Below are 21995 nucleotides of genomic sequence, written 5' to 3' on the forward strand. Positions count from 1 at the left end.
GTGAGTCAATGAGAGCTGTGCTGCACTGGATCTCGGCCCAGTGGTTCAGTGCCTGGTTCAGAGGGCCCCAGGCACGCATGCACACACACACAGTCACCCACCCACCCACACCCACACCCACAGTCACCCACCCACCCACCCACACCCACACACACACACACACATTTAAGGAGCTCTGCTGGCTGTCACTCCAGAGCTGTGTAGCCGTGCTCGACAGAGCGTCCACTGTGAAGACAGCAGCCAAAGTACAACGGCGTCCAAACACAGCAAACCATTTGGTACATTTCACCACAGTAATTTCCAGACACCAAGGTGCCGATTCCGGGAATTTTCATGACCAAGCTGGACCGTAAAACGTAGTTTCATCTTTGTTTGTGAAAAAGAAAGTTTGTCAAGTTTGTCACAGTCACAATGAAAAAAAATCCTCAAGTTAAACAGTTATGTCTGCAATGGTTTGGCTTTCTGCTAACTGCTAACAGCTAACTACCACTTGTTGTAAAATGTAAATTGTCTTTATTCATATGGAGGTTTTCTAGTCTTGATGACCTCAATGACTCAATAGCTTTACAGCACAGTTTTACCATTCAGCCATTCACACACAAATTCATACAGTGCATCTATGTATCTATCACAGACTAGCGGCACAGTTGTCTGGGGCAATTTGTGGTTCTTGTCCAAGGACACTTTGGCATGCAGAACAGGGGCGACTGGGATCGAACTAGTGACTTTCTGCACCCAACAGTCTGACAATTTGTTAACCAGAAACTTCAAGTACACAGCAACTATGTAAAAACTTCCTGGCGTAGACGAACTGGGTGCATCAGAACAAAAGCCCAGTTCGACTGTCTCGACTTCCATCACAGAGATAGTTTGGTTTGGTCAGATTAAGGTTGTCAAGCTTATGGTTCTTTTTTTACAACCTGTCTCATGTGAGGGAAGCTACAAGAAAGTGTGAGTGAAATCAGCTCAAATTTTGTGACTCAGGATTTTTCCTCTATCACTCTAGCAGAAATTTTGACTAAGCCGCCGTTTGTGTGGTTAAGCCTTAACTCTGCAGTGTCAGAGTCAGCACCATCCACTTCCCACTGAGGTTCATCATCTTCTCCAGTCTGTTGTTCCACTTGCTTTGCTCCCTCCTCACCACTTCCATCCCTTCTCTCTGTGCCCTCGCTCCAGGCTGTTGACACTGGTTCAGCAACACTTGTCCCGTTGAATCTATCACACGGAACTCTCCCAGCTTCTCAGGGTACAAAACCACAGCTGATGGGAGCAACATATGTACACTGGAGAGATTATTTACTGAGACTGCTACAGACGTAGCCAGGGATCCAGACATGGCATCCTTTATTCTTGTCGTGTTTATCTCTGCGCAGCACCTGGAAGCGAGCCAGGGTGTGTGTACATCTTATTGTGATCATTTATCATTAATAATGCATTTGCAAGAGTTGTTGTGTGCAAGTGTGCGTTCAGCAGTTCACACATACACACGCATACAAACACTCACACTCCTGCAGCTGCATCCATTTGTAAACTCAGCTTGTTCCAGTAAACCAGAGGATGTAAAATGAATATTCTTTGCGGGAAAAACATTGTACGGATCAGGCGTGTTAAGTTTTAAAGTCCGCAACAGACAAAACATTTTTTTAACAATACAAATATCTCAGGATGAAAAAGAGCAATTTGTCATAATAATGAAAATAATAATAACTTCATTTGTATAGCACTTATCTAAACGAGGTTACAAAGTGCTTCACAAAAAAGTCCATGGAATAATGAAGAATCGATTGTAATAAAAGATGTTCTGTTCAGTCCAATTTGTCAGTCATGCACATAGAGGGCAGTGACGAAGATGTCAACTTGGAAAGACAACAAGATTCTAGAGCTTTTGGTGATAGCGGCTGACGCAGGTGTTGATGTGCTTTAAACAAAGACACGTGATTTCGGCAGTGAAATTTGTCCTGTTCCTGTTATCTCTTCATATTTGACAGGCAAACTACAGATAATGTACAGACCCAATTTCAGGATTAGAAATGGCTTTGGTTGGTTACTTCTTGCTCGTTGGCCACATTTTTCTATCCTCTGGATGAGATAAATGTCACCACGTCACCTGTCCGCACCCAATACAACACAGAAGCTGAAGCACTTCCACATCAGCTAAACGTTCAGCTGTGGGCGAGGAGACAATTGGGACATGAATGAGTGTGTTTCATGTTTGTAAAGTAATCATTTTTTCTGCCCATTGGGTTTGTTACCGTTTGTCGTTTTGATATTTGAAAGAGTTTCAATAAAAATGCAACAGACACTTTAGCTTCAGCTACAACTTCCACTGTTTCAATTTCTCATATTGACTGCCTCCAATAATTTTAGCCTTTTCTAGATTTTTCCTTTTGTTTTCAAATCAAAATCCATCTTGCTTTTTAACTGGATCAACAGAAGATTTTTGATGTGAGACGTTCTTCCAGGATGCAGAACGACACCTCAGATATTTATACACAGTCGTGTGTTTCATAGCTTCTTGCCTGAGGTCTTTAGAATGAGCTTGTCAGAGTTTATAGAAAACACAATTACCTTTCATTTTCCAAACAGAGATGACTGGTCACTGAGGTGACATGTACAACACTGATGCCAACATGCCTACCTCTACCTTTAGATACAAAGTAGGCACAAGTTACACTAGTCATATTTCTTGAAAACTGTTAAAGTGTGTGAGATGTACCCTCAGCAGAGTTGTGTACACTTTTTGTTTGCTAAGGATTATGGGTACAGGGTTATGAGAGCATCTGACTGACCGGTGGGAGGGCAGGCCTCCCCAGGTGCTCGATTTGTTTTCGCGCGTGTGTATTCATGTGTGGGGGCGGAAGAGAGCACTGCCGCCCACGTGGAGGTTGATGCTGCCGTCAGTAGGCAGCCGTCTATTTCTAGTGTCAGCCTGGTGGGCAGGAACACACAGTGATATCTCCGCTTTGTTTCTCTTCATTTCAGCCCTTCAGTCTGAAGGCAGGGATTTATAAGCCTTATCTTTCTCCACAGTGAATTCAAAGTGAATGGTTATGTCACCATAAAAGATATTTTCACGTACAATAAACAAGTTGTTAAAGGTGCTTTGTTTAACAAATTAAACAAATTAAACACAAGGCTTTGGCAGGTTACATTTTTAAGCCTTTTTTATATCTTCTTAATATCATAATGAAAAAAAAGTAGGACCAATGTCGTGTGTATATATATATATATATATCTCAGATATAAAGGGGAATCAGGTTCCCAGAATTACTTACACTTCCCCATAATTGAAGATAAGGTGAAGTAGCTGAGTAGGAGACCCTGTACACACAGTCAAGTCAGGTATACGCCTTTATCTAAGTGTTATGTGTTTTCACAGCTAGCAGATATTTAAGGGTACATTTCCCATCAACCCTGCTGTTTGTTTCCATAAAGACTGTGTTGATTCCTGCCTCCCATCCCCGTTAGTGGCGTCACCACCTGCTACTGCTGCAGCATCTGACTACTTCAGCTCATGTTTTGTACCATGATGAAGTTGTTTTTATTAATCACCAGATTTTTCCTTTCTCTGCCGCTGTCTAATAATGCTGATGTTTACAGGAGCACAGGCTTGGCTCAGAAAGGGGCCATGAACATATTGAAGTCTGGGATATATATATATAAAATGGAAAACAGATTACAATAATGATTATTTTAATCTATGACAGCCTGTATGTTACCTAAGAGAAAATATAACTACTTAAACTGACTATGTATTAGATCATATCACTCAGACATACATTGTACAGAATAATATATATTGATATATTAATTAATATATCATGGCATTGTGTAGTATCTTATCTATTATGGAGCACTCTATCATATTATGGTGTTGCATCATGTGTTGTCCACTGTCACCCTGCATCCCTGAGATAAGCTGCCCAAGGTAGAGTGTGAGTGTGTGTGTGTGTGTGTGTGTGTGTGTGTGTGTGTGTGTGTGTGTGTCTATGTTTTCTTTGCTGTTTTACCGCCTGTGTCCTCCCACAAATTATTTTACTACAGTAACTCAACCATCAATACTGTTCCTACCGCTGCTCGAATGGAGCCATGCTGCACACGTCCTCATGCTGCTTCCAGTTAAAGATAAAGATCACCTGATTGTGCCCATTTATTTTCTTTGGGAGATATGAGAGAGGTAGGGGTAGAAGCAGAGGAGACAGAAGGACAAAGATAAAGGAGGATAGCGACAGAGTCAGGAGGACAGAGAGAAGCTGAACAACATGAAACAGATGGAACGTGTTACTTTCTTGGATTGACCTCTAACTGAGAAGCAGCTTGGAGACATAAACCCACGATCAGATTCCAGTCTTAATCGCAGTCAGCGTTCAGGTCAATGGCTTTGTCACTTTATACAGACAATAACAGATACTGAGGGAAAATCCTCCTTTATGCAGCTTCACTAAAGAAGAGCTTGAACGAGGCTTGGACTTTGCCACTTATCAGACCTGCTCCCTGACCATCAACTAAACCACACAAAGTCACTCTCAAAAAAGATCTAGGCTAAACAGACATGATGTATGAGCTCATGAAGATAGCGATCAGACAGAGATGTTTCGATGCTGATAGCAGCATTGAAAAGACCTCCAATATGCCCAAACATTTGTGGGCGGGCATTGGCAAATTTGTGAATCAATGTACCAATCAAATACCACATCTTCAAAGTATATTAGTTTCACCAAGATAAAACTGCAATTTTCTTTTACCGGAAATCACTTCTTCACTGCCTCCAAAACAGCGGTTTCACTGTCAGGTAACTGACAGACTTGTTAGGTTCATTGTTGTGGATCCATAGATTAATTTATTTGTCAAACTAGATAATAAAAGAAGTTCTATGGCATTCATTCTCTGTGTGTATTTATATTTCAAAGGGTTTAACCTGAGCCAGGCCATGCAACAATGACAGCAAGCATCACTTACATACAGGGTTAGTCGCAGACAGCAGTTCAAATAGTGTATGTTATTTTTTTAATGCACTGATATTGGATCGGTACTTAGTATTGAACGATATGCAAAGTCCAGGTGTCAGAATCATGGGGGAGGGATAAATATGATTGTAACATCTCTGGGGTCATTCAAAGAATCACAAGTACACTGAAATTCTGAAAACTGAGGATTAAATCCAAATCTATATTCATCCTTAAAACCATTTATTCACAAACAACACATGGTTTCCTAAGAATATCAGAGCCACATCTTGTAAAAACAAGCCAGTGGAAAATGCATTGCAGGAACACTGAGATTAAATGCACATTTACTGGATCACACAGCAACGCTACCTGGCAAAGGGCTTTGAGAAGCAGCTGCAAGATGTAGTGTGTGCAGCTGCAGCAAGACGCGGGGCTGCGTGTAAAATCCCCACAGAAGTGCTCTAAAGCTCCAAAGTAAAGCTCACACTTAAAAGGCAGGAGCTCACGCTTCTGTGGAGCGGGGACTTCATTCCATAACATTACCAAACCCCTGGTGTACCCCCCCCCCCAATCAACAACACAACACTGAGCCAGCAACAGAACACAGAGGAGACTGTCGACAATTAGACCAAATTACAACTACAGTAAAAAAAATGATTTATGTAATGCTCTTCTTTCGTCATCCATGTCACATCTGCAGCTTTTGCAGAATGCTGCCGTTTGACTGATACCTGGTACCAGGAGGAGAAGTAGCATTTTACCTAAACTTGCATTGACTTCCGGTTTGAATTAAGGGTTATTGGCCCCTAAAGACACATCTGAACTTCTCTGCCCTCTTTCCACTCCCAATCTCTCAGATCCTCTGATCAGTTGCTCCATGCTGTTCCTTGGTCGAGGCTAAAGGGGAAAGGTGATGGTGCATTCACTGTAGCTACTTCAAAGCATTGGAACTGCCTACTTGAGTTGTTATTATTTACATCATTGCGTTTTATTTCTTATTTTATGATATTTTCGTCATTGTTGTATTTCGCATTATGTCTTCTTTTATTCAAAAGCATTTCAGTCAACTGCACTTGTCTTTGAATCTGCTTTGTAAAGGAACTTTATTTTCTTTTTCTTGAATGGGGCTTTGAAAACAAACCGAGTCTTGTGCCACCTAAACCCACTGAACTTGACTGAGAGTGAGCGTGAGAGAGAGACCAGGGAGAGACGACAACTGCTTCCTCCTCATCACCCAGTAGGAGTAGTAGCCTAAAAATAAAACTGCAAGGACACCATATGCTCAACCCCTCAGCCTCCCTTCCCTCTCCCCGACTCTAACGTCTCTGATTTTCTCCTCTCTTTTTTCCATCTCTTCCATCCTCTGTTTTCTCTCTTGTTACGCTACCCACACTTGACAGTCGACTTCCACCGCTACAGAGCAGAGGATTGATGTCCTTTTATTATCTGCTGGTAAAAAAAATAAAAAGGAAACGGCTGAAACGATGGTAGCTTTAAATGTACAATCGTTACAGGATTGGATGTCGATGATAAACCGCTCTGCAGATCGATGCTAGGGAGCCGGGCTTTCTCTTATACGACCATCAATCAATCAGCCGATCAATGTCCAGCCTGTCCTGACATCCTCTCCCTCAGCCAATCATCACTCCGTTATTGAGCACCCTATCCACCGTTATCTACCCAATCCCTGGAAACATAAATTCTTGGAGTATTTTTTTCCTCCCGGTGACAGTGTGTTTTTCTAACCTCTTTGGTTCATTCTGGGAGAAAGGGTGAGGGAAATAATAAAGCCCTGGAATCTTTCATTTCCTGTGTATAGGTCTGGCCTGCATACTGTGTTATGTTACGTAGTTTTCACTGATACTACTGGAGGCTGGAGGTCCTTGAAGGCATACCAGGCCTTATAAGTCACCCTCGGGTGCGACGGGGTGTTTGTGTACAGTCACGGTATGTAGTGGTGATGGTTTTTTCCCCTAGAAATCCATTGAGCCTCAGTGTGTGTGTGTGTGTGTGTGTGTGTGTGTGTGTGTGTGTGTGTGTGTGTGTGTGTGTGTGTGTGTGTGTGTGTGTGTGTGTGTGTGAAAGTCAAAATGGAACCCGTCTTATCTGTTCCTGCGTGCAGCACTTTGATTTTTCACAAAAGAAAACACAGCGGCGGCAGCCCACAAAGATGACCTTGTGATAAGGCACCCGTGAGCGTCTGCTCGTTCGCTTCTTCTGTTGTGCAGAAATGGAAAACTGTCAACAACAAAAGAGAAATCCCCTTTCTGCTAATCTGCTCCCTTTCAGAAGTGGTCGCTTCACATTGAGATCTGATGAAAAGACAGTTACAGTCTTTTTCCTCTCCATTAGCATTCACACCAAACCCCTCCACAATCCTCCTCTGTCTGTTCTCCAGCACTCTGAATCCAGGTGTTTTTATCCATCCCTTCAAACATCCATCCATCCATCCAACGGGATATTGGCTGATCACCCATCCCTTCACACTCCGTCCCTGTCGTCTCTCAGGGTGCATCATCCTGGCTAACATCACAGTATCACCGTCCCTTTCTTTTGAGTTGTCATAGTGGGAGGAGACAAATGAAATGTACAAGCACCATAAGATCTGAGGAAACCAGGTCATTTATATAATGTGGCTGCAATTTTCTGTCTGAATATTTCCAAGCCCAAGAGAAATGGAGCCTGACAGGCATTTCGTTTTTGTGCTTGAACCCAACCCGAGCCCAATGTTTTCACCAATTACAGGCACGTGCAGCGTGAAAAATCGACTACATAACCAAGCCAACGTGACTGAACCCAACCCAAACCCAGACATAAAATAAACATTTTTGTCCAAACCCATTGGGACCCATCAGGGCTCAGGTTGGGTGTCTACACTATAATCCGCAGTAGAGGATATTGGCTGACCACCCAACCCAATAAGCTCATTCCCTGTCGTCTTGGGCATTCTGGCTAATATCACTGTGCAATCCAAAACACAACAATGTCTGTCTTCTCACAGTAAGATGAGGCAAAATGAGAATTACAAACACTTAAAGTTCTGAAGACAGATGAGATTCTGTCTTCTTCTGGAAATGTATTCCGCTATGTTGGCAAAGACCTATCTGATACCAACATTGTTTGATTACCATGGAATAAATCATGAAAACAGCTCCCTTAAGCAAAAAGAAACCCCTCAAAGCCATTGTTTCATTTAAACAATGATTGAACAAGTCCTTTCCTTGCACTGGAAACACTGGAAACACTATTGTTTTAAAAACAGCATCAAACGCTGACACGCACTTTGTAGGGAACAAGAGAGAGGAGGCCGCTGGGAAAGAGAAACAGGCAAATCTATTATAAAAGACATCTTAAACACTCTTCACCTGTTGGTGCTCTGAGCTCTTTCCAGGCATGATATGTTGTACATGTTTGTCATGTGTGCTGTGATAATGGGAGTCTATTGTCAACTGCCGTACGCATGACTAATCACAACACGGAGGAGAGTGTGAAACAGAGGCGTTAACACCGGCTGGACAGAGGATGAACGTGTGAAACTATACTGAAGGAATGAACACTATATTCTCTCTTTTGGAGGAGTGTCGGTGGTGGAGGGGCAAAGAGCCACAACTCCCCAAAGGTTTGACACGACTGACTTCATCCTCATCCAACCACTTAAAGACCAAGACAACTGTGGTCAATATTTTTCTTTACACAATCATATGGAGACTTTTATTTTAACTTGTCATCCATCTGTAGGTGACTAGTAGTTTGCTCTTCTCTAAACTTTTCCTAAGCTTACTGAAGCTTCTTGTTTTTCTCAAGACTAGAGCCCGACCGATTGGTCCTTTAGTCGAGGAAAATTGGCCAATGTGAGCTTTAAGAAGAAATAAGCAGACCTTTGTGTTTGCTGATATGCACCAATATAAAAACTAATTTTACAGAATAAATAACCATGTTACAGTCTTGGGGTTGCATTTTATTTAATTCACAATTTTTTTAAATACAGTTTATGGTTAAACTGTCAAATATCAAACCTCAAATCACATTTATCAAGGGTATCGACCCCAAAAATCTGTTGGGCTCTACTCAAAACCTGAGATAATATGACCTGAGAATAACAAGTGAATGAAAACTGAGTCTCCACAGATAATCTGCCACAGCCACAGTGTTTTTGTTAATTAATCTGCAGATTATTTTCTCAGTCGATCCAGACCTGACTTCATATATTATCTTTGACAAACCCTAGATTATGTATTCAAATGTCAGATATTCAATTTAAAATGATTTAAACCAGAAAACAGCAAAAGATTCTCACATTTGAGAAGCTGGAACCAGAGAATTTTTGTTATTTATGATGATTTCAGCTGCCCTGGCATTAAGTAGCGAAATACCTGTGCCTGTAAACTGAGGATGTTCAGACGACTAATGGAGACTGAGATTGTGATCACTTTGCTATGATCATGATGCCTACAGTCAAATACACTCAGGTCTTTCAAAGCAGCCAAAAGGCGAATCCTGAGATGCAAGTTGTTTACATCCACATTTTTCAAAGAGTTCCTCTGATGAGATGCATCTCTACAGATGTTGGCTGTGCAGACATCACAGCACTTTCTCCTGTATATGATAAAAACATCAAAACACACAGAAAGCAGCTGCTGAATATCATATATCCAAGTCTCTTAAAATGCCATTAGCTAATCCTAATAAGAGCCTCACTCTGCTGCGTGGGCTAAAATAACTGTGGAGTAATCCACTGTCCTCAAATGTCTCAGTGTGTGTGTGTGTGTAAATTTATGTGTGAGCCCTTTAACAAGTGTATGTAAGTGTAGGAGTCCATGCAGTAAGCGATTAATCCTCCAGCGTGCATCAGTGATGTCACCATCCAAAACAATAACAATAACATCTTTGGCACGATGCTGGCAACAGTCGCCGTGACGACTGATCCTTCCCGACAACAGCGTTGGGGGATTAGGTTTGACAGGGACGGGCAGCTTATCGGACAGGAGCTCATCTCCGGTGTGCGTAACTTTTTAAAATCCATTAAAAGGAGGCCGAGGAGACAAAAAGAAGGACAGATGAGAAGATGGAAAGAAAAAACAGACACAGAGACAAGATGCTGTTCTGGGAATGTTACATGATTCCCAGCTGTTACATGCACAGAGACACAGGGCCAGTCACAGATGGATTACAAATCCCGAAAACAAGGTGCACTGGATATGTACGTGATCTCTAACTACCTCTCTTGGTAAATATTTTGAAACAAATCTAAAAGTCAATGCAATCCTATATAACTCTAGGGATATACAAAATTGTAAGGCCTTGAGTAAAACATACAGCTGACTTTACAGCCGACTTATACTTTCCTGCATACCCGATTGTTTGGAATTGTGAGGGTCGACCTTAAAAATAGCAGTAATACGTAATATAATGAGGCTGGCTACTATCATCACAGAAATGTCATTGTTTCTATATGACCATGCTATGAAATTTTATGATTCAGTCCATTATGAAATAATGTAAATAATGTTCAGAAAAAAATCGAATAAATTCCCAGACTAGATTAATGCAAGAGAGAAAAATATGATCGAAGATGTAAGTTTGTTGTACAGAAAGAGATTAAAGGGAGATGTTTGTCAATTGATGGCGTGAACTTCTTGAACAATGCTCAAATAAATTTAAAGAAAATGTAATTTGGGTGTGGCTTTAAAAGAAGGATTTACAAAGCAATTTTAAGGGATACGAGTGAGAATGATTTTGTGTGGGTAGATACATTTGATAGGGCTCAGTCTTAAACTCCATCAGATCCACACACACCATTTGGTGGTTAAAACACAGAAAGCTCCATAAAAACCGCAGTTCATTATGCCACCTCAACAATCATCCAGAGTCTATGGTACAGGGACCTGCACGGCACCAAGAGTGATCAGGACACAGCACCATAATCCGGACAGAGATAACAGGGGCTGGTAACATCTTCAAAGAAACAGTGTGGACATCACTAGTTTGTCTTTCTCTATTCTGAAAGAAGGCCCAGAACATCTCTCACACACACACACACACACACACACACACACACACACACACACACACACACACACACACACACACACACACACACACACACACACACACACACACACACACACACACACACACACACACACACACACACACACACACACCAATGAACCACTGCACCAAGCAGACTGTAGGATAATAAGTTTGCCGTGTCAGCTCTTCTGCAGCTTAGTTTTTGTTTTTTTAAACCATTTTCTGCTTATTTTAGAGTTTTAATGACTGCTGCAGTTCCCAGAGTTGACAATGTTGACAATGAAAATAAAGCTGTGCAGCTGACTTGTAGATGTGTTTGTCAAAACGGACCAGATTTTACTGTCTCACCAGTACAATGAGCAAGGTACTGTAACTTTGTATATGTATTATTTTCAACTACCGACATGGGTTGCCACACACTGACACATGACTTTGTTTAATATAAGGAGTAATACTTTAGCACACTGATTTTTTGTTGTAGCTCTATAAAACCATCACACTGCCTGTTTGGGTTGAAGTGACAGCCGCTTCTCAGTCCTCCGAGGCACAACAACACAAGCCGTGTGTGCATCTTCACCTGCACGTGTGCAAACGTATGATGCATCATTAGTTTACTTTGCTTATCGTGTAATTCAAGCTGCAGGTTTGATCAGTTCGATCCCACAACATGCGTTCAGAAGTTGTTCACAACATGTTATCTGAGCCAACAAAAGTCCCTCTGCTCCTACTCAAAACTCAGCCTTACACTGAATTTTCCTCATGTCTATTTCCAAAGAACTGTTTTCGACAGCTCCCACTCATCTCCTCTCTCCCTTCTCTCCTCACCATACGCTGCTCTCTCACTCGCTCCCTCTCCAGCTCACTCCCTCTCCCGTGAGCTCTTCAACCTCCAATATTTGTCTAGAGACGCTCTGCCATTCTCTCTTATCCTCTCTCTCTTTGTCAGGGATTTTGAAAAAAAACATCGTTTAGAATCTCAAAGATCTTGTGTCCAGTCAAAACAATGAGCCAGGCATCAATTTATTAATCAATTATTGAACTAGAGCTGCATTAAGAATTTAATATGTGACAAATCTTCATTAAAATGTCCATAAAGACTAGACCTATGTTATATTTTGTTGACTTGTTAAACCGGGAGATATTTGTTTTCTTTTAGTTTTTTTTTTCATTTTTGTGTCTGTCGCGTTTTAGAAGCGTCATCAACCCCCTCACTCGCTCGCAGTGAATCCAGCGGGGATCCCCTGCTGTGTTTACACATCGACTTCTCCTGAATTTCTACGGACGTTAAAACTAGGAGGCCAGGCGGATAAAGTCCGGAAAGGCTGCGGAGTCCAGTGTATGTCTGAAAGCAGCTATACAGAGCCTGCTGAATGCTTACACACAGCCTGACAAGCTGCAGAGCTCAGGGGGTAATCACTCAGCTCGGCCACAACTGATATGATTACTACACGGCAGATCAGCAGCACAGAGAGAGAGAGAGAGAGAGAAAGGCCTGAGCAACATACAACACCAGGACTGAGCAGGAATCATACACAGAGCTCTACCAGCAGACCCAATAACCAGCAGGCATTGCAGCAGCGAGTGTTCCAGCAGTGGTTTTCAGTCGCCTGTCTCTCATGTGTGGGATGCTGCAGATAGACTCTGTGTGACGCCTCACGGTTTTTCACACTAAACACACAAGTTTACGCTTAACTGCATGCTGACAAAAGGCAGGTGGCTTACTGTACATCTCATGGCTGTACCTGAACGCCTCTACCAGAGCAGTGCTGCTGCTGCTGCTGCTGCTGCTCACTTTAAAACTCCAGCGTTACACCACAGTTCATCAGACGTGCCCACAGCATCACAGTCTGCAGTTCAGCGAGGGTTGATGCACTGTTGTATTTATAACACATCCTCTCCTGCCACATTTACCACAGTTTTACTGTTCGTGAGGGTACGATTGACTTTGTTGACAGAACTGAGACAGACACCTGAGGGGATATATGGTCTAGATGTTTATATACTATACGGTTTCTTATGCAGTTCTTTTCAAAACCCGAATTATAAATCTGACATCGCAGCCAGCTCCCTCAGAGATTGGTCAGCTGTGAGCCAGGGTTTGTACGTCTCTCCCAGTTTCCATCACAACTAACACAGCTCATCGCACTGAACTCATGACACATTTCATTCAAACGTTGTTTTTTTATTTGAAATGGAAATGAACCGCATCAGACATGGGTTCATTCAGAAGACAGGGAACTGAGGCAGAGTTTATTTTAGGAAAAACATTTGTCTACAACATCTAATTTATGCACATTGGGTTCAGATAAGGTTGTGGTCGGGTTCAGTTTGTTTTGAGGTCAGATTTCTGTCAGGTTCGTGCCAGATCCAGGTTCTTTTCAGGTCAGATTCAAGTCGGGTACATGATGGGTTCACACTGTTTTCATGTCGGGTTCAGGTTGTTTTCAGGTTGTTTTCAGGTTGGGTTCATGCCAGGATCAAGTCAGGATCAAGTCAGGATCAGGTCAGGTTCAGAGAGTTTTCAGGTAAAATGTATGTCAGGTTCAGGTCAGATCCAGGTTCTTCTCAGGTCTGGTTCAAGTCTACAACATGTTGGGTTTGGGTTGTTTTCAGGTTCAAGTCGAGATCAAATTGTTTTCAGGTGATTTTAATTCCAGGATCAAATCAGGTTCAGGTAAGATTTATGTCGGACACTTCATTTTCATGTCAAGTTCAGGTTGTTTTTAGTTCAGGTTCATGTTGAGTTCAGATTATTTTTGGGTTGGGTTAAAGTCGGGTACACATTGGGATAAGGTTGTTTTCATGTTAAGTTCGTTTTTTGGGGGGATATCGGGTTCAGGTCAGATTCATGTAAGGGTTTGTGTCAAGTACACGTTGGGTTCTGGTTGTTTTCATGTTGGGTTCAGATCGGGCTCATGTCGGGTTCAGGTTATTTTCAAGTCAGATTCAGGCAGGTCTGTTTCAGGCAGTCCAAACCTCTAATCATGGCCTTGATGCAAAATATAATTATAGTATCTATTCTAAATTGTCAGAAGTTCCATTCTTCGCCGACCTTCATTTACAAACATGTTGAGCAGCGTCCTATGTGCAGCCACAGCGACACTGATAATAATACAAAAATAGCCAGTGCTTACCGTCATGGTTGGGGTTTCCCAGCGTCCACGGCTCATCTGAGTCAAAGTGCGTGTCGCCTCCTATTCCCGGTCCAGGGAAGTAGGCATGAGCAAGGAAGCCACCTTCGCCATCAAAGGGAGAGCTGTCCCCATGGAAACCTGAAGCGAACATGATGGTGATGTCTACGTCTTTCTTGGTCCTCTCCAGTTCGCTGTAGGCCACAGCCTCAAAGCGCAGCGGCGTCACGTTTTGCCAAACGTCAAAGGCTCGTCGAATGGCATCGTGAGTCTCCTCAGCACCCACCTTGGGCGTCACGTTCTTTATACTGCAGGGAGAAGAGGATGGAGAAGTTATTCTGGTCCAACACTACCCCATCCAGTGGGATCTGAATTTAGTTTTCTCCTTTTACCACCAGGATAACGTGACTTGTACACTGAAGATATGTTAGTTCTAACTCCCATAACTGTACACACTGGCTGAAAAGGGCAATACTGCTGCATGCCAATCTACAACCTCACACCGCGCCAGAAAGAAAGAAAGTTTGTCACGATCGCTGTTTTCTCTCCACACTGCCATTTCACGCTCAGCCTGTTTGCCAGCTGAGAGCTAAATGGAGCGATTTGTGAGAGAAAAACAGCTGAGTCCTTCCCCGCCGGTCGACTTGCTGCAGGTGTGGGGAGGAATTTGCCTCTGGAATGTATTTTCTAATTAAGGATTATCAACAGCCCAGCGCCTGCTGAGAGCCCCAGTCTGGTTTTGGGCAATCAGGAAAGCCTCTCTCCATTTTATTCACTCCAAAAATATCTCAGTGTCACGCTCTCGCGTTCTCTACGGGATAGAGGTAGAGGTCTAGTTTACATCCTGCAGCTCAGACACTCGCAAATTCACAATTTGCTGCGTGTTGTTGTGCTGGTAGCTCAGAGTCTGACCTTGGAGGAGAGTTGGTTGGCTGATGTTTGGTTCATAAGTGCAGTGTGTGAAATCTGACTTCTAATATATTTTTTTCTTCCCTTCCTTCTCAGGAGTTTTAACTTAACAAATATAAATATAGTGCTACTAAATCGGCTGCAACGTTTGTTTAAGATATCCTAGTTGCCTTAACCAAAACCCCAAATCTGTCTGATTTGACTAAAGTTAAGGACCATGTTAGCAAAGATAATTTTGCTTTATGTAGCCTGCAGTAGAGACCATAAACCCTGCCGCCTACATGTTAATGGATGGGACATTGGCCAAACCAAAAAGTCAAACAATTTTTTCTCGAAAGATGGTTTCTGTCATTTTAGCTAGTTCTTAACACATTATTGTATCAGGTCATCATTTTACCAGTGTGTTTGGTTTTAATTAGTTATTTGATGCCCTAAAACCAGTTAAAACATCATTGACAAATGAGATTGACTCATAATTAGTCAAACGCATGTATTGCTGGGACTTGCTACAGTGGCTCCATCCCTTGAACTACAGCACAACATGGTCTGCATCGTAAATGGATTGTATTTATATGGCAGTTTTTTCTACTCTGGGAATGGGGAAGACTGGGATTGAACCGCCAACGTTCTGGTTAGAGGACGACCCGCTCTACTACTTCTCCAATAAACTCTGACTCCAAAAGCGCAAGATGGCAGCATTAGTTTTCCAGGATAGTTTAGCTTCATTTCATATTTATGTACAGTCTGTGGTCTAGCCAAACAACAACGTCCAGTTTTTGCCGGCTTGTTGTTAACTTCAAATAAAATAATTTGCTGTAAGTGATTTAAACTGTGTGTCCTCGACTGGTGATGACAACAATAAATGTGAGCAAAAAATCGTGATGGGCACCGTCAAACCCTTAAATCAAAGGAGTCAGCTTAAGTGCTGTCTGAATATGGTGATTGGCTGTTGGGTAAACTGGTGCTGCCTGATTGAGGCAACACCAAACAGTCCTTCTGTGTTTTGAAGTCGACGGAGACACACAAAGTATGAGGCTGTCTTCAAATGGACATCAGCTGAGCCAGAGAGAGAGAGTCCAAATGATTGAGATTATTGAGACAAAAATAGAGAAGGGTCTCTGTGAATATATGTCCTGTTATTACCTTACTCGACAAAAACACATGCAGGGAGAAGCTGCTTAAAGACAAATGGACCACAGAAAATATTGTACTTCATGTTTATGAGGTGACAGTGATTCCAGATGCAGCTCATTGTAGTACCTGCATGCAGCGAGAACAGGAGACATGCCCGAGCTAATTAGTGCCTCCCAACAGCAGGCACTGTATGTGGCTGCATAGAAACAAGCACACGCCTGGGAGACCATGCATTTGTTATTCTTTCCAAATGCCAGCATTGTTTTTTTCAAAGAATATTGTTTGTAAAAAGTTTGAGAAGTAGACAGAGGCAAAGCCTCTGACCTGGATTCAGTTTTAGAGGTTTACCTCAGCCAACGCAGTCACCAGGAGGGAAATGACTGAATCACAGTAAACAGAAGCATAAGTGTTGCTGCTCAAAGTAAAGGAGCAGCTAGTGGAAAGTTTAAGACTTTTAACAAAGTCAATTAAAACTAATAATAAAACCAGCTAATTACAGTATCAAGTGTAATTATCCTGAGTCTATTTAAGCCCATTTAAGCCCCTCCACAGACACTGAAAGAGAGAAATGTTAACAGTACTGGCTGCCATTCTATTACCCCCCCTCTGAAATATTAAAGGCTAGAAAGTGTCTTTTCACTAATGGGGCATTTCTCTGCACAGTCAACTAGTGAGTCTAAAACCGTGTTCTGACATTAACGCCGAAAGAAGTCCAGAGATGCAAACAAATCTTTTTCAGGATCCAGAGTTTTCTGTGGGTCAGAGGAACTTAGCAAATATTATAGATGGAGAAAAAAACACTCTTCCACTGTGATGGAAAAAGAAAAACCTGAAGAGTATAATACAGTGTAATGATGTAGTGTGGTGGGAAATGAAACTTCATATTCCTCGAAAGACAAAAGTTTTTCATTTGGATTCTTCAAGGCTGCCATATGTGACAGATGGGCACTGCAACAACTCACACTTTTTTCATTTCCCTTTGTAACATAGCATGTCGGCCTTTCTTGGAAACATCCCAGCAATCAACAGATAAATCAAGAGAAACACTTTTGAGGAATGTTTCCAGGAAATTAGAAGGAAAACACAGGAACTGTAATATAAACGTGCTGCATTCTCTACCTCCACTGCTCTGCGCCGAGATAAAAAGGAGCAGCTGTAGGCACATCTGACTGCTGACTGGAGGCCAGGCACACATCCATGTCCAACACACACACACACACACACACACACACACACACACACACACACACACACACACACACACACACACACACACACACACACACACACACACACACACACACACACACACACACACACATCCTATTACATAACCCTAATCTGTCAGAGAGCACCCTGTGCCCTCCACTGGGGTTTCCTCCTCTCAGCTCATCTCTTTCTCTGCAGCTGCTTCTCTTCCACAACTCTTCATTTCCACCAATCTCCTCTTCCGCTCTTCATCGCGTTGCTCAGCTCGTTTTCCTCTTTTCTTCAGACCTTTGTCGTCACTGATGAACCAGGCACTCACGAAACTGCTTCCAAGCCGAAACCCAGTGTAATATTTTACAGAGAAAAATGCAGTGGTATACAGTCCTACTTCAGCTGTAGGTCACTGATCCACTAGATTATATGTAATGCTGCTTACACATTTATCCTCAAGGCAGAGCAGAAATTTTAAAAAAACAGTTCCACTTCTTAAGGATTATCCCATGAAACATGGAGCTGGGGGCAGGCGACAGCATAGTAGGTATAAAATATTACACACGTTGGGCTACTGACCTCACAAAATATTATATAACTGCAGCATGTTGTCCTATACATTATTAATCATGGAGCTGCATGCCACAAATTATGCATGTGAGTCATGAAATTGGCGATGATGTCTCTGGTGCACGTACGCTCTTTCCCCATTTGTGCGACATGTTTTGTTGGGGATAATGCTGCAGTCGCAGGGTTTAAAGAACATGGTCTGTGCTGCGTGTTATAAGTTATAAGGTTTAGTTGAACATTTGCTTGTGTAGCTTTCTGTTCATCATATAAGACTGAAGCTTGATGACTGTGTGTTCAGAAGCTGTTCTCTGGGAAAACACGTAAATCCACAGAAACGGCATATATAACAAATATTAATATATCAGCTGGACTGAATTTAAGGGGACTGCTGGGCCTTGGCGGAGGTATGTGCTCTATTGAGTGCCATTGTAGCTGTGACAGCAAAAATCGTAATAAACCCACCTGTATGTGATATGTTTGTGCTGCCACTTCTGTCCTGTGAGGGCGTACCGCCGTTTCCTGACACTGAATCTGGACGCACCCCCTATCTGGTCGGGAACGCCACATCTGGGCTTCTTCATCCACCTAGAGGAGAGCGGAGAGGAGGCCTTGTTCAGCACTGAGTGTAAATCCATTGTGCTTCAGGTATCATCAGCAGCAGTGATGAGACCAAATGAAAAGATCTAATCTGCTGCCATTTATGAACAGATGCAGACCGTGATCATTCATTTAAATCTCTCTGTACATCTGCACTTAAGCTCTTCCGAAGGCTAAACACAAAACATGCCGTTTCACATAACTCCCACACTGCACACACGTACACATTGATGAATTCATGTAGAGAAAAGACGCCTCACCTTATCGTGGTATCGCTACTTCGACAAAGAGAAGCAGAGGGGAAACAGAAAAAGCAAACAGGTGCACAGTTATTATCACATTCACTCAGTTTCAGCCCAGTGGTTGGACAGATGTTCGTCTGTGTTCACACCATCAGCCACCACATTGTCATGTTACAGTTCAGTGGCCAATTTCAACTCGGCGCCACTTGTAGCTCGGATGATATTTCAGTGTTGCTGCAGATAAATGTCAGTGAATAGGTAACAGGACATCTGGGTAAGAGACCCCAGGGTTAAAACAGAGTGAGGCCTGGGCTCCATTTGGTGTATTAAGACTCCTCACATGTACGGTACTTGAATAATAAATGAAGCTTCTCATTTACATGTTTTCCTGCTTCCGTTGTTAGACGATGGAACAAGTGACTAAAACAGTAATTTCATAACCTCGACGTCGTCTGGCAGAATCACCAGACACATGAGTTTAACACGATGGCTGTCCTGTGATTTAATCTTCAGAAAGCAAAACAGGTGCTGAATGACTCATCTAACCTTACATCATCTGACCAATTTTTACCTCTAAATAACACAAACTCAATAAATGACTATACTGCATAAGCTATTTCTCTTAATCACTATTACTCAGTTCACTGCACATTTCACTTCAGGATCCCTTCTTTGCCTCTTTGGGCTGATGTTTTGATGGTTCAACCCATCATCCTACCAATGAAATAATCATTTGTTTGAAAGTCTATACCGACATGCAAGCTGAGATAAGACACAAGCACTAAGACTGATGACTCGAACTCTGTGGCATCTGTGTACATTTACATTTAACTGCTGAAATATGTGTCTATTTATGCGGATTCACTCAATAACTGGTAAGTTACACAGTAACATCTTCAAAGGTATTTTTAAAGCAGCGTGACTCACTCTACAGTGTGGCTGTCCAGAGTCCCTGTGATGTTGAGGCCGTAGCGGCGCTGCATGGCAGCGATAGCGGACTGCATGACTCGGGCAGAACGCAGCACTGACATTCTGGGGTCTGCTGCAGGGAGGTAGCCATACCTCTGGAGCCATGCCTACAAAGAAATATGAAGACAGAGAGGGAACAGTGAGACACTGTGGCAAAGGATTTACAGGTCAGACAACAGGAGGGTGAGGTAAGTTACAGGTAAAAGGAGGAGTCCAAGTTGAAACCATTAGCTTAGTCAGGGTTTTTCCTGGCTGAAAATTAGGTGGGGGTGGTACTGACTCAGCTGACGTCGATGGCCGCCACAATATCAACGCAGATCACCACATCATGATCTTTTCTTAAATTAGTAAAATCTTTCTTCATAGCTGCGTGCATTCATAGGAAATGGTAGGAGTCACTTGTTCCTGGAGTGATTCCCAAATAGTCCAAGTTCAGTTTTTCCATTCTTTAGAGGATTGAACAATAAATAATTTACACATCAAACATCCTGTAGGTTTATGCTGTGGCCTCAAGTTTGAAATATTTCAACTTTGCTGCTGAGACATCAGGCTCTAAATCCCACAATACCCATTAGCCTGAGCTGCTCTTGTCATGCAGCCAGTCAGAAGTGTAAATGGTAGCATCTGTGATTTTAAAAAATTTCATTGTTACAGATTTTCATAAAATGTGGATCCACAGCTGCGGAGATTTGTCAAACTGAACCAGATTTAACAGTTAACTGATTTAAGCTGCATATTCTGTTCCTCAGTTGTCTCCAGGCGTTGGCGGCTCGTGTGACACAATTCTAAGCTCTGTGATCGGATGTCTCTTGCCTAGTTTCTATCTACGGAGCAGATATTTGTTCCTGCAGCCATTGATCATTTATTCTGTTGATTGAAGCAGGAGAGATTCATGTTGATCCAGACTGTGAGTCACCAACATTGTCAATGGGGAAAAATGAACGAGAAGCAGCAGCGTCTGGAGTAACTCCTCACACCTGTTAACAGCCTCTGCTGCTCCACAGTGATGACATTTTTACACAGGTTTTGTCAAATAAACAAACAAGATTTAATATGTTAATAAAGACTTTTGTATTTCACCCGTACTTCACAGAGCCAGACATCTGTCTCATCTAAATCACCAAAAAAAGGAAAGAAGCCAATTTTCCAAAAAGTAGTCCTCTAACGAATGAGGTGAAAGGTGGGAAATCAGTCACAAGTTTGATTCTGACAAACATGCTGATTAAAAATGAGTTTTGCCACCAAAGTGCTCTATAGCAAGGCACTTCACCACACCTGTGGGGCGGCTCAGTGCAAAAGTATGAGTCTGCAGGTTTCCAGGTGTGAATTTGCAGTCATCATGAATTTCCCTGACTCAATGAAAGGTAAGAACTACTCCCCGTTCTGTGCAACAGCATTTTAAATGTCATCAAGATATGACTTGATATGAGAGAGATGGAGATATATGAAGAAAAAAGTAACAGATCTAAAGACACTTTATTCCCAGGGACATTTGTGTAAGGGAAAGGGCACGAGCAGATAGTGAGAAATCTCTTTACCAGTTTATAGAGCAGAATGTCATCTGTTATCATGTCATTTGGCTTGTCAGGGAAAAGAGCTTTAGTGTAATGGAGCTTTCAGAGTCCCTGTAAAATCCTGCCAGGGGGGAATCACAGCTCAGGTCTTGGGACCAGGCGGGACACGAGGGATCATCTGGGTTTTTACATACAACACAAATTGGAAAAGACCCAGTCCTTCCATATATTCTCCCAGTCGTCATCATAGAAATGGTCAACAGATTCACCAACTGTTGAATGTCGCAACACAGTGCCAACCATTTAAAAACCATAAGACAGCAGCTAAATTGTATTGGTTCAAGTGCAGAGGAAGGATGCAAAAATAGTGGTCTATATTCTCAAAGAGCTGATGAACTCAAAGCTGCCAGGATGTGTTTGCCTCAAACCTTCCTTATTCTCCATTTAGCAGCACTGTGCTGTGAAATCTGAGCGCTATTCTTGTCCAGAGTCTTGTCGAGCTGCTACTGTCATGATGGAGGCCTGCTGCTCCGGATAGCGCACACACACTGAGAATGAAATTCACTAAACAGCGAGGGTGGCATGGCGAGAACGCAATAAAAGACAAACCATTACCCAGCACTGGAACAAATGTGAAACTGCAGCTTCCATCTGAGCCTCGTGTCGGAACACAAGCAACAATCAGCTCTGTAGAAACCTGCTATTTTAAAAAAGAGGTCTGGTACATCTGAACAAGAAGACCTTTGT

The 21995-nt window shown here is 42.4% G+C and overlaps 1 protein-coding gene across 3 annotated transcripts in view; it reads right to left on the bottom strand.

Moving 5' to 3' along the window:
* LOC117753898 (matrix metalloproteinase-16-like) overlaps positions 1 to 21995 on the bottom strand; it is a 69110-nt gene that overhangs the window by 29871 nt on the left and 17244 nt on the right. Inside the window, exons 2-5 of one of the 3 annotated variants that reach the window (XM_034572398.1) lie at positions 19693 to 19841; positions 18784 to 18801; positions 18389 to 18511; positions 14117 to 14421 (exon numbers count right to left, since the gene is read on the bottom strand). In XM_034572398.1, the coding sequence (XP_034428289.1) occupies positions 14117 to 14421; positions 18389 to 18511; positions 18784 to 18801; positions 19693 to 19841 (595 nt within the window). The remainder of the gene's footprint in view (positions 1 to 14116; positions 14422 to 18388; positions 18512 to 18783; positions 18802 to 19692; positions 19842 to 21995) is intronic. The other 2 variants (XM_034572399.1, XM_034572400.1) reach the window with 2 other exon arrangements.

The sequence above is a fragment of the Hippoglossus hippoglossus genome, chromosome 20 (genome assembly GCF_009819705.1).
Source record: "Hippoglossus hippoglossus isolate fHipHip1 chromosome 20, fHipHip1.pri, whole genome shotgun sequence".
NCBI classification, from domain to species: domain Eukaryota; kingdom Metazoa; phylum Chordata; class Actinopteri; order Pleuronectiformes; family Pleuronectidae; genus Hippoglossus; species Hippoglossus hippoglossus.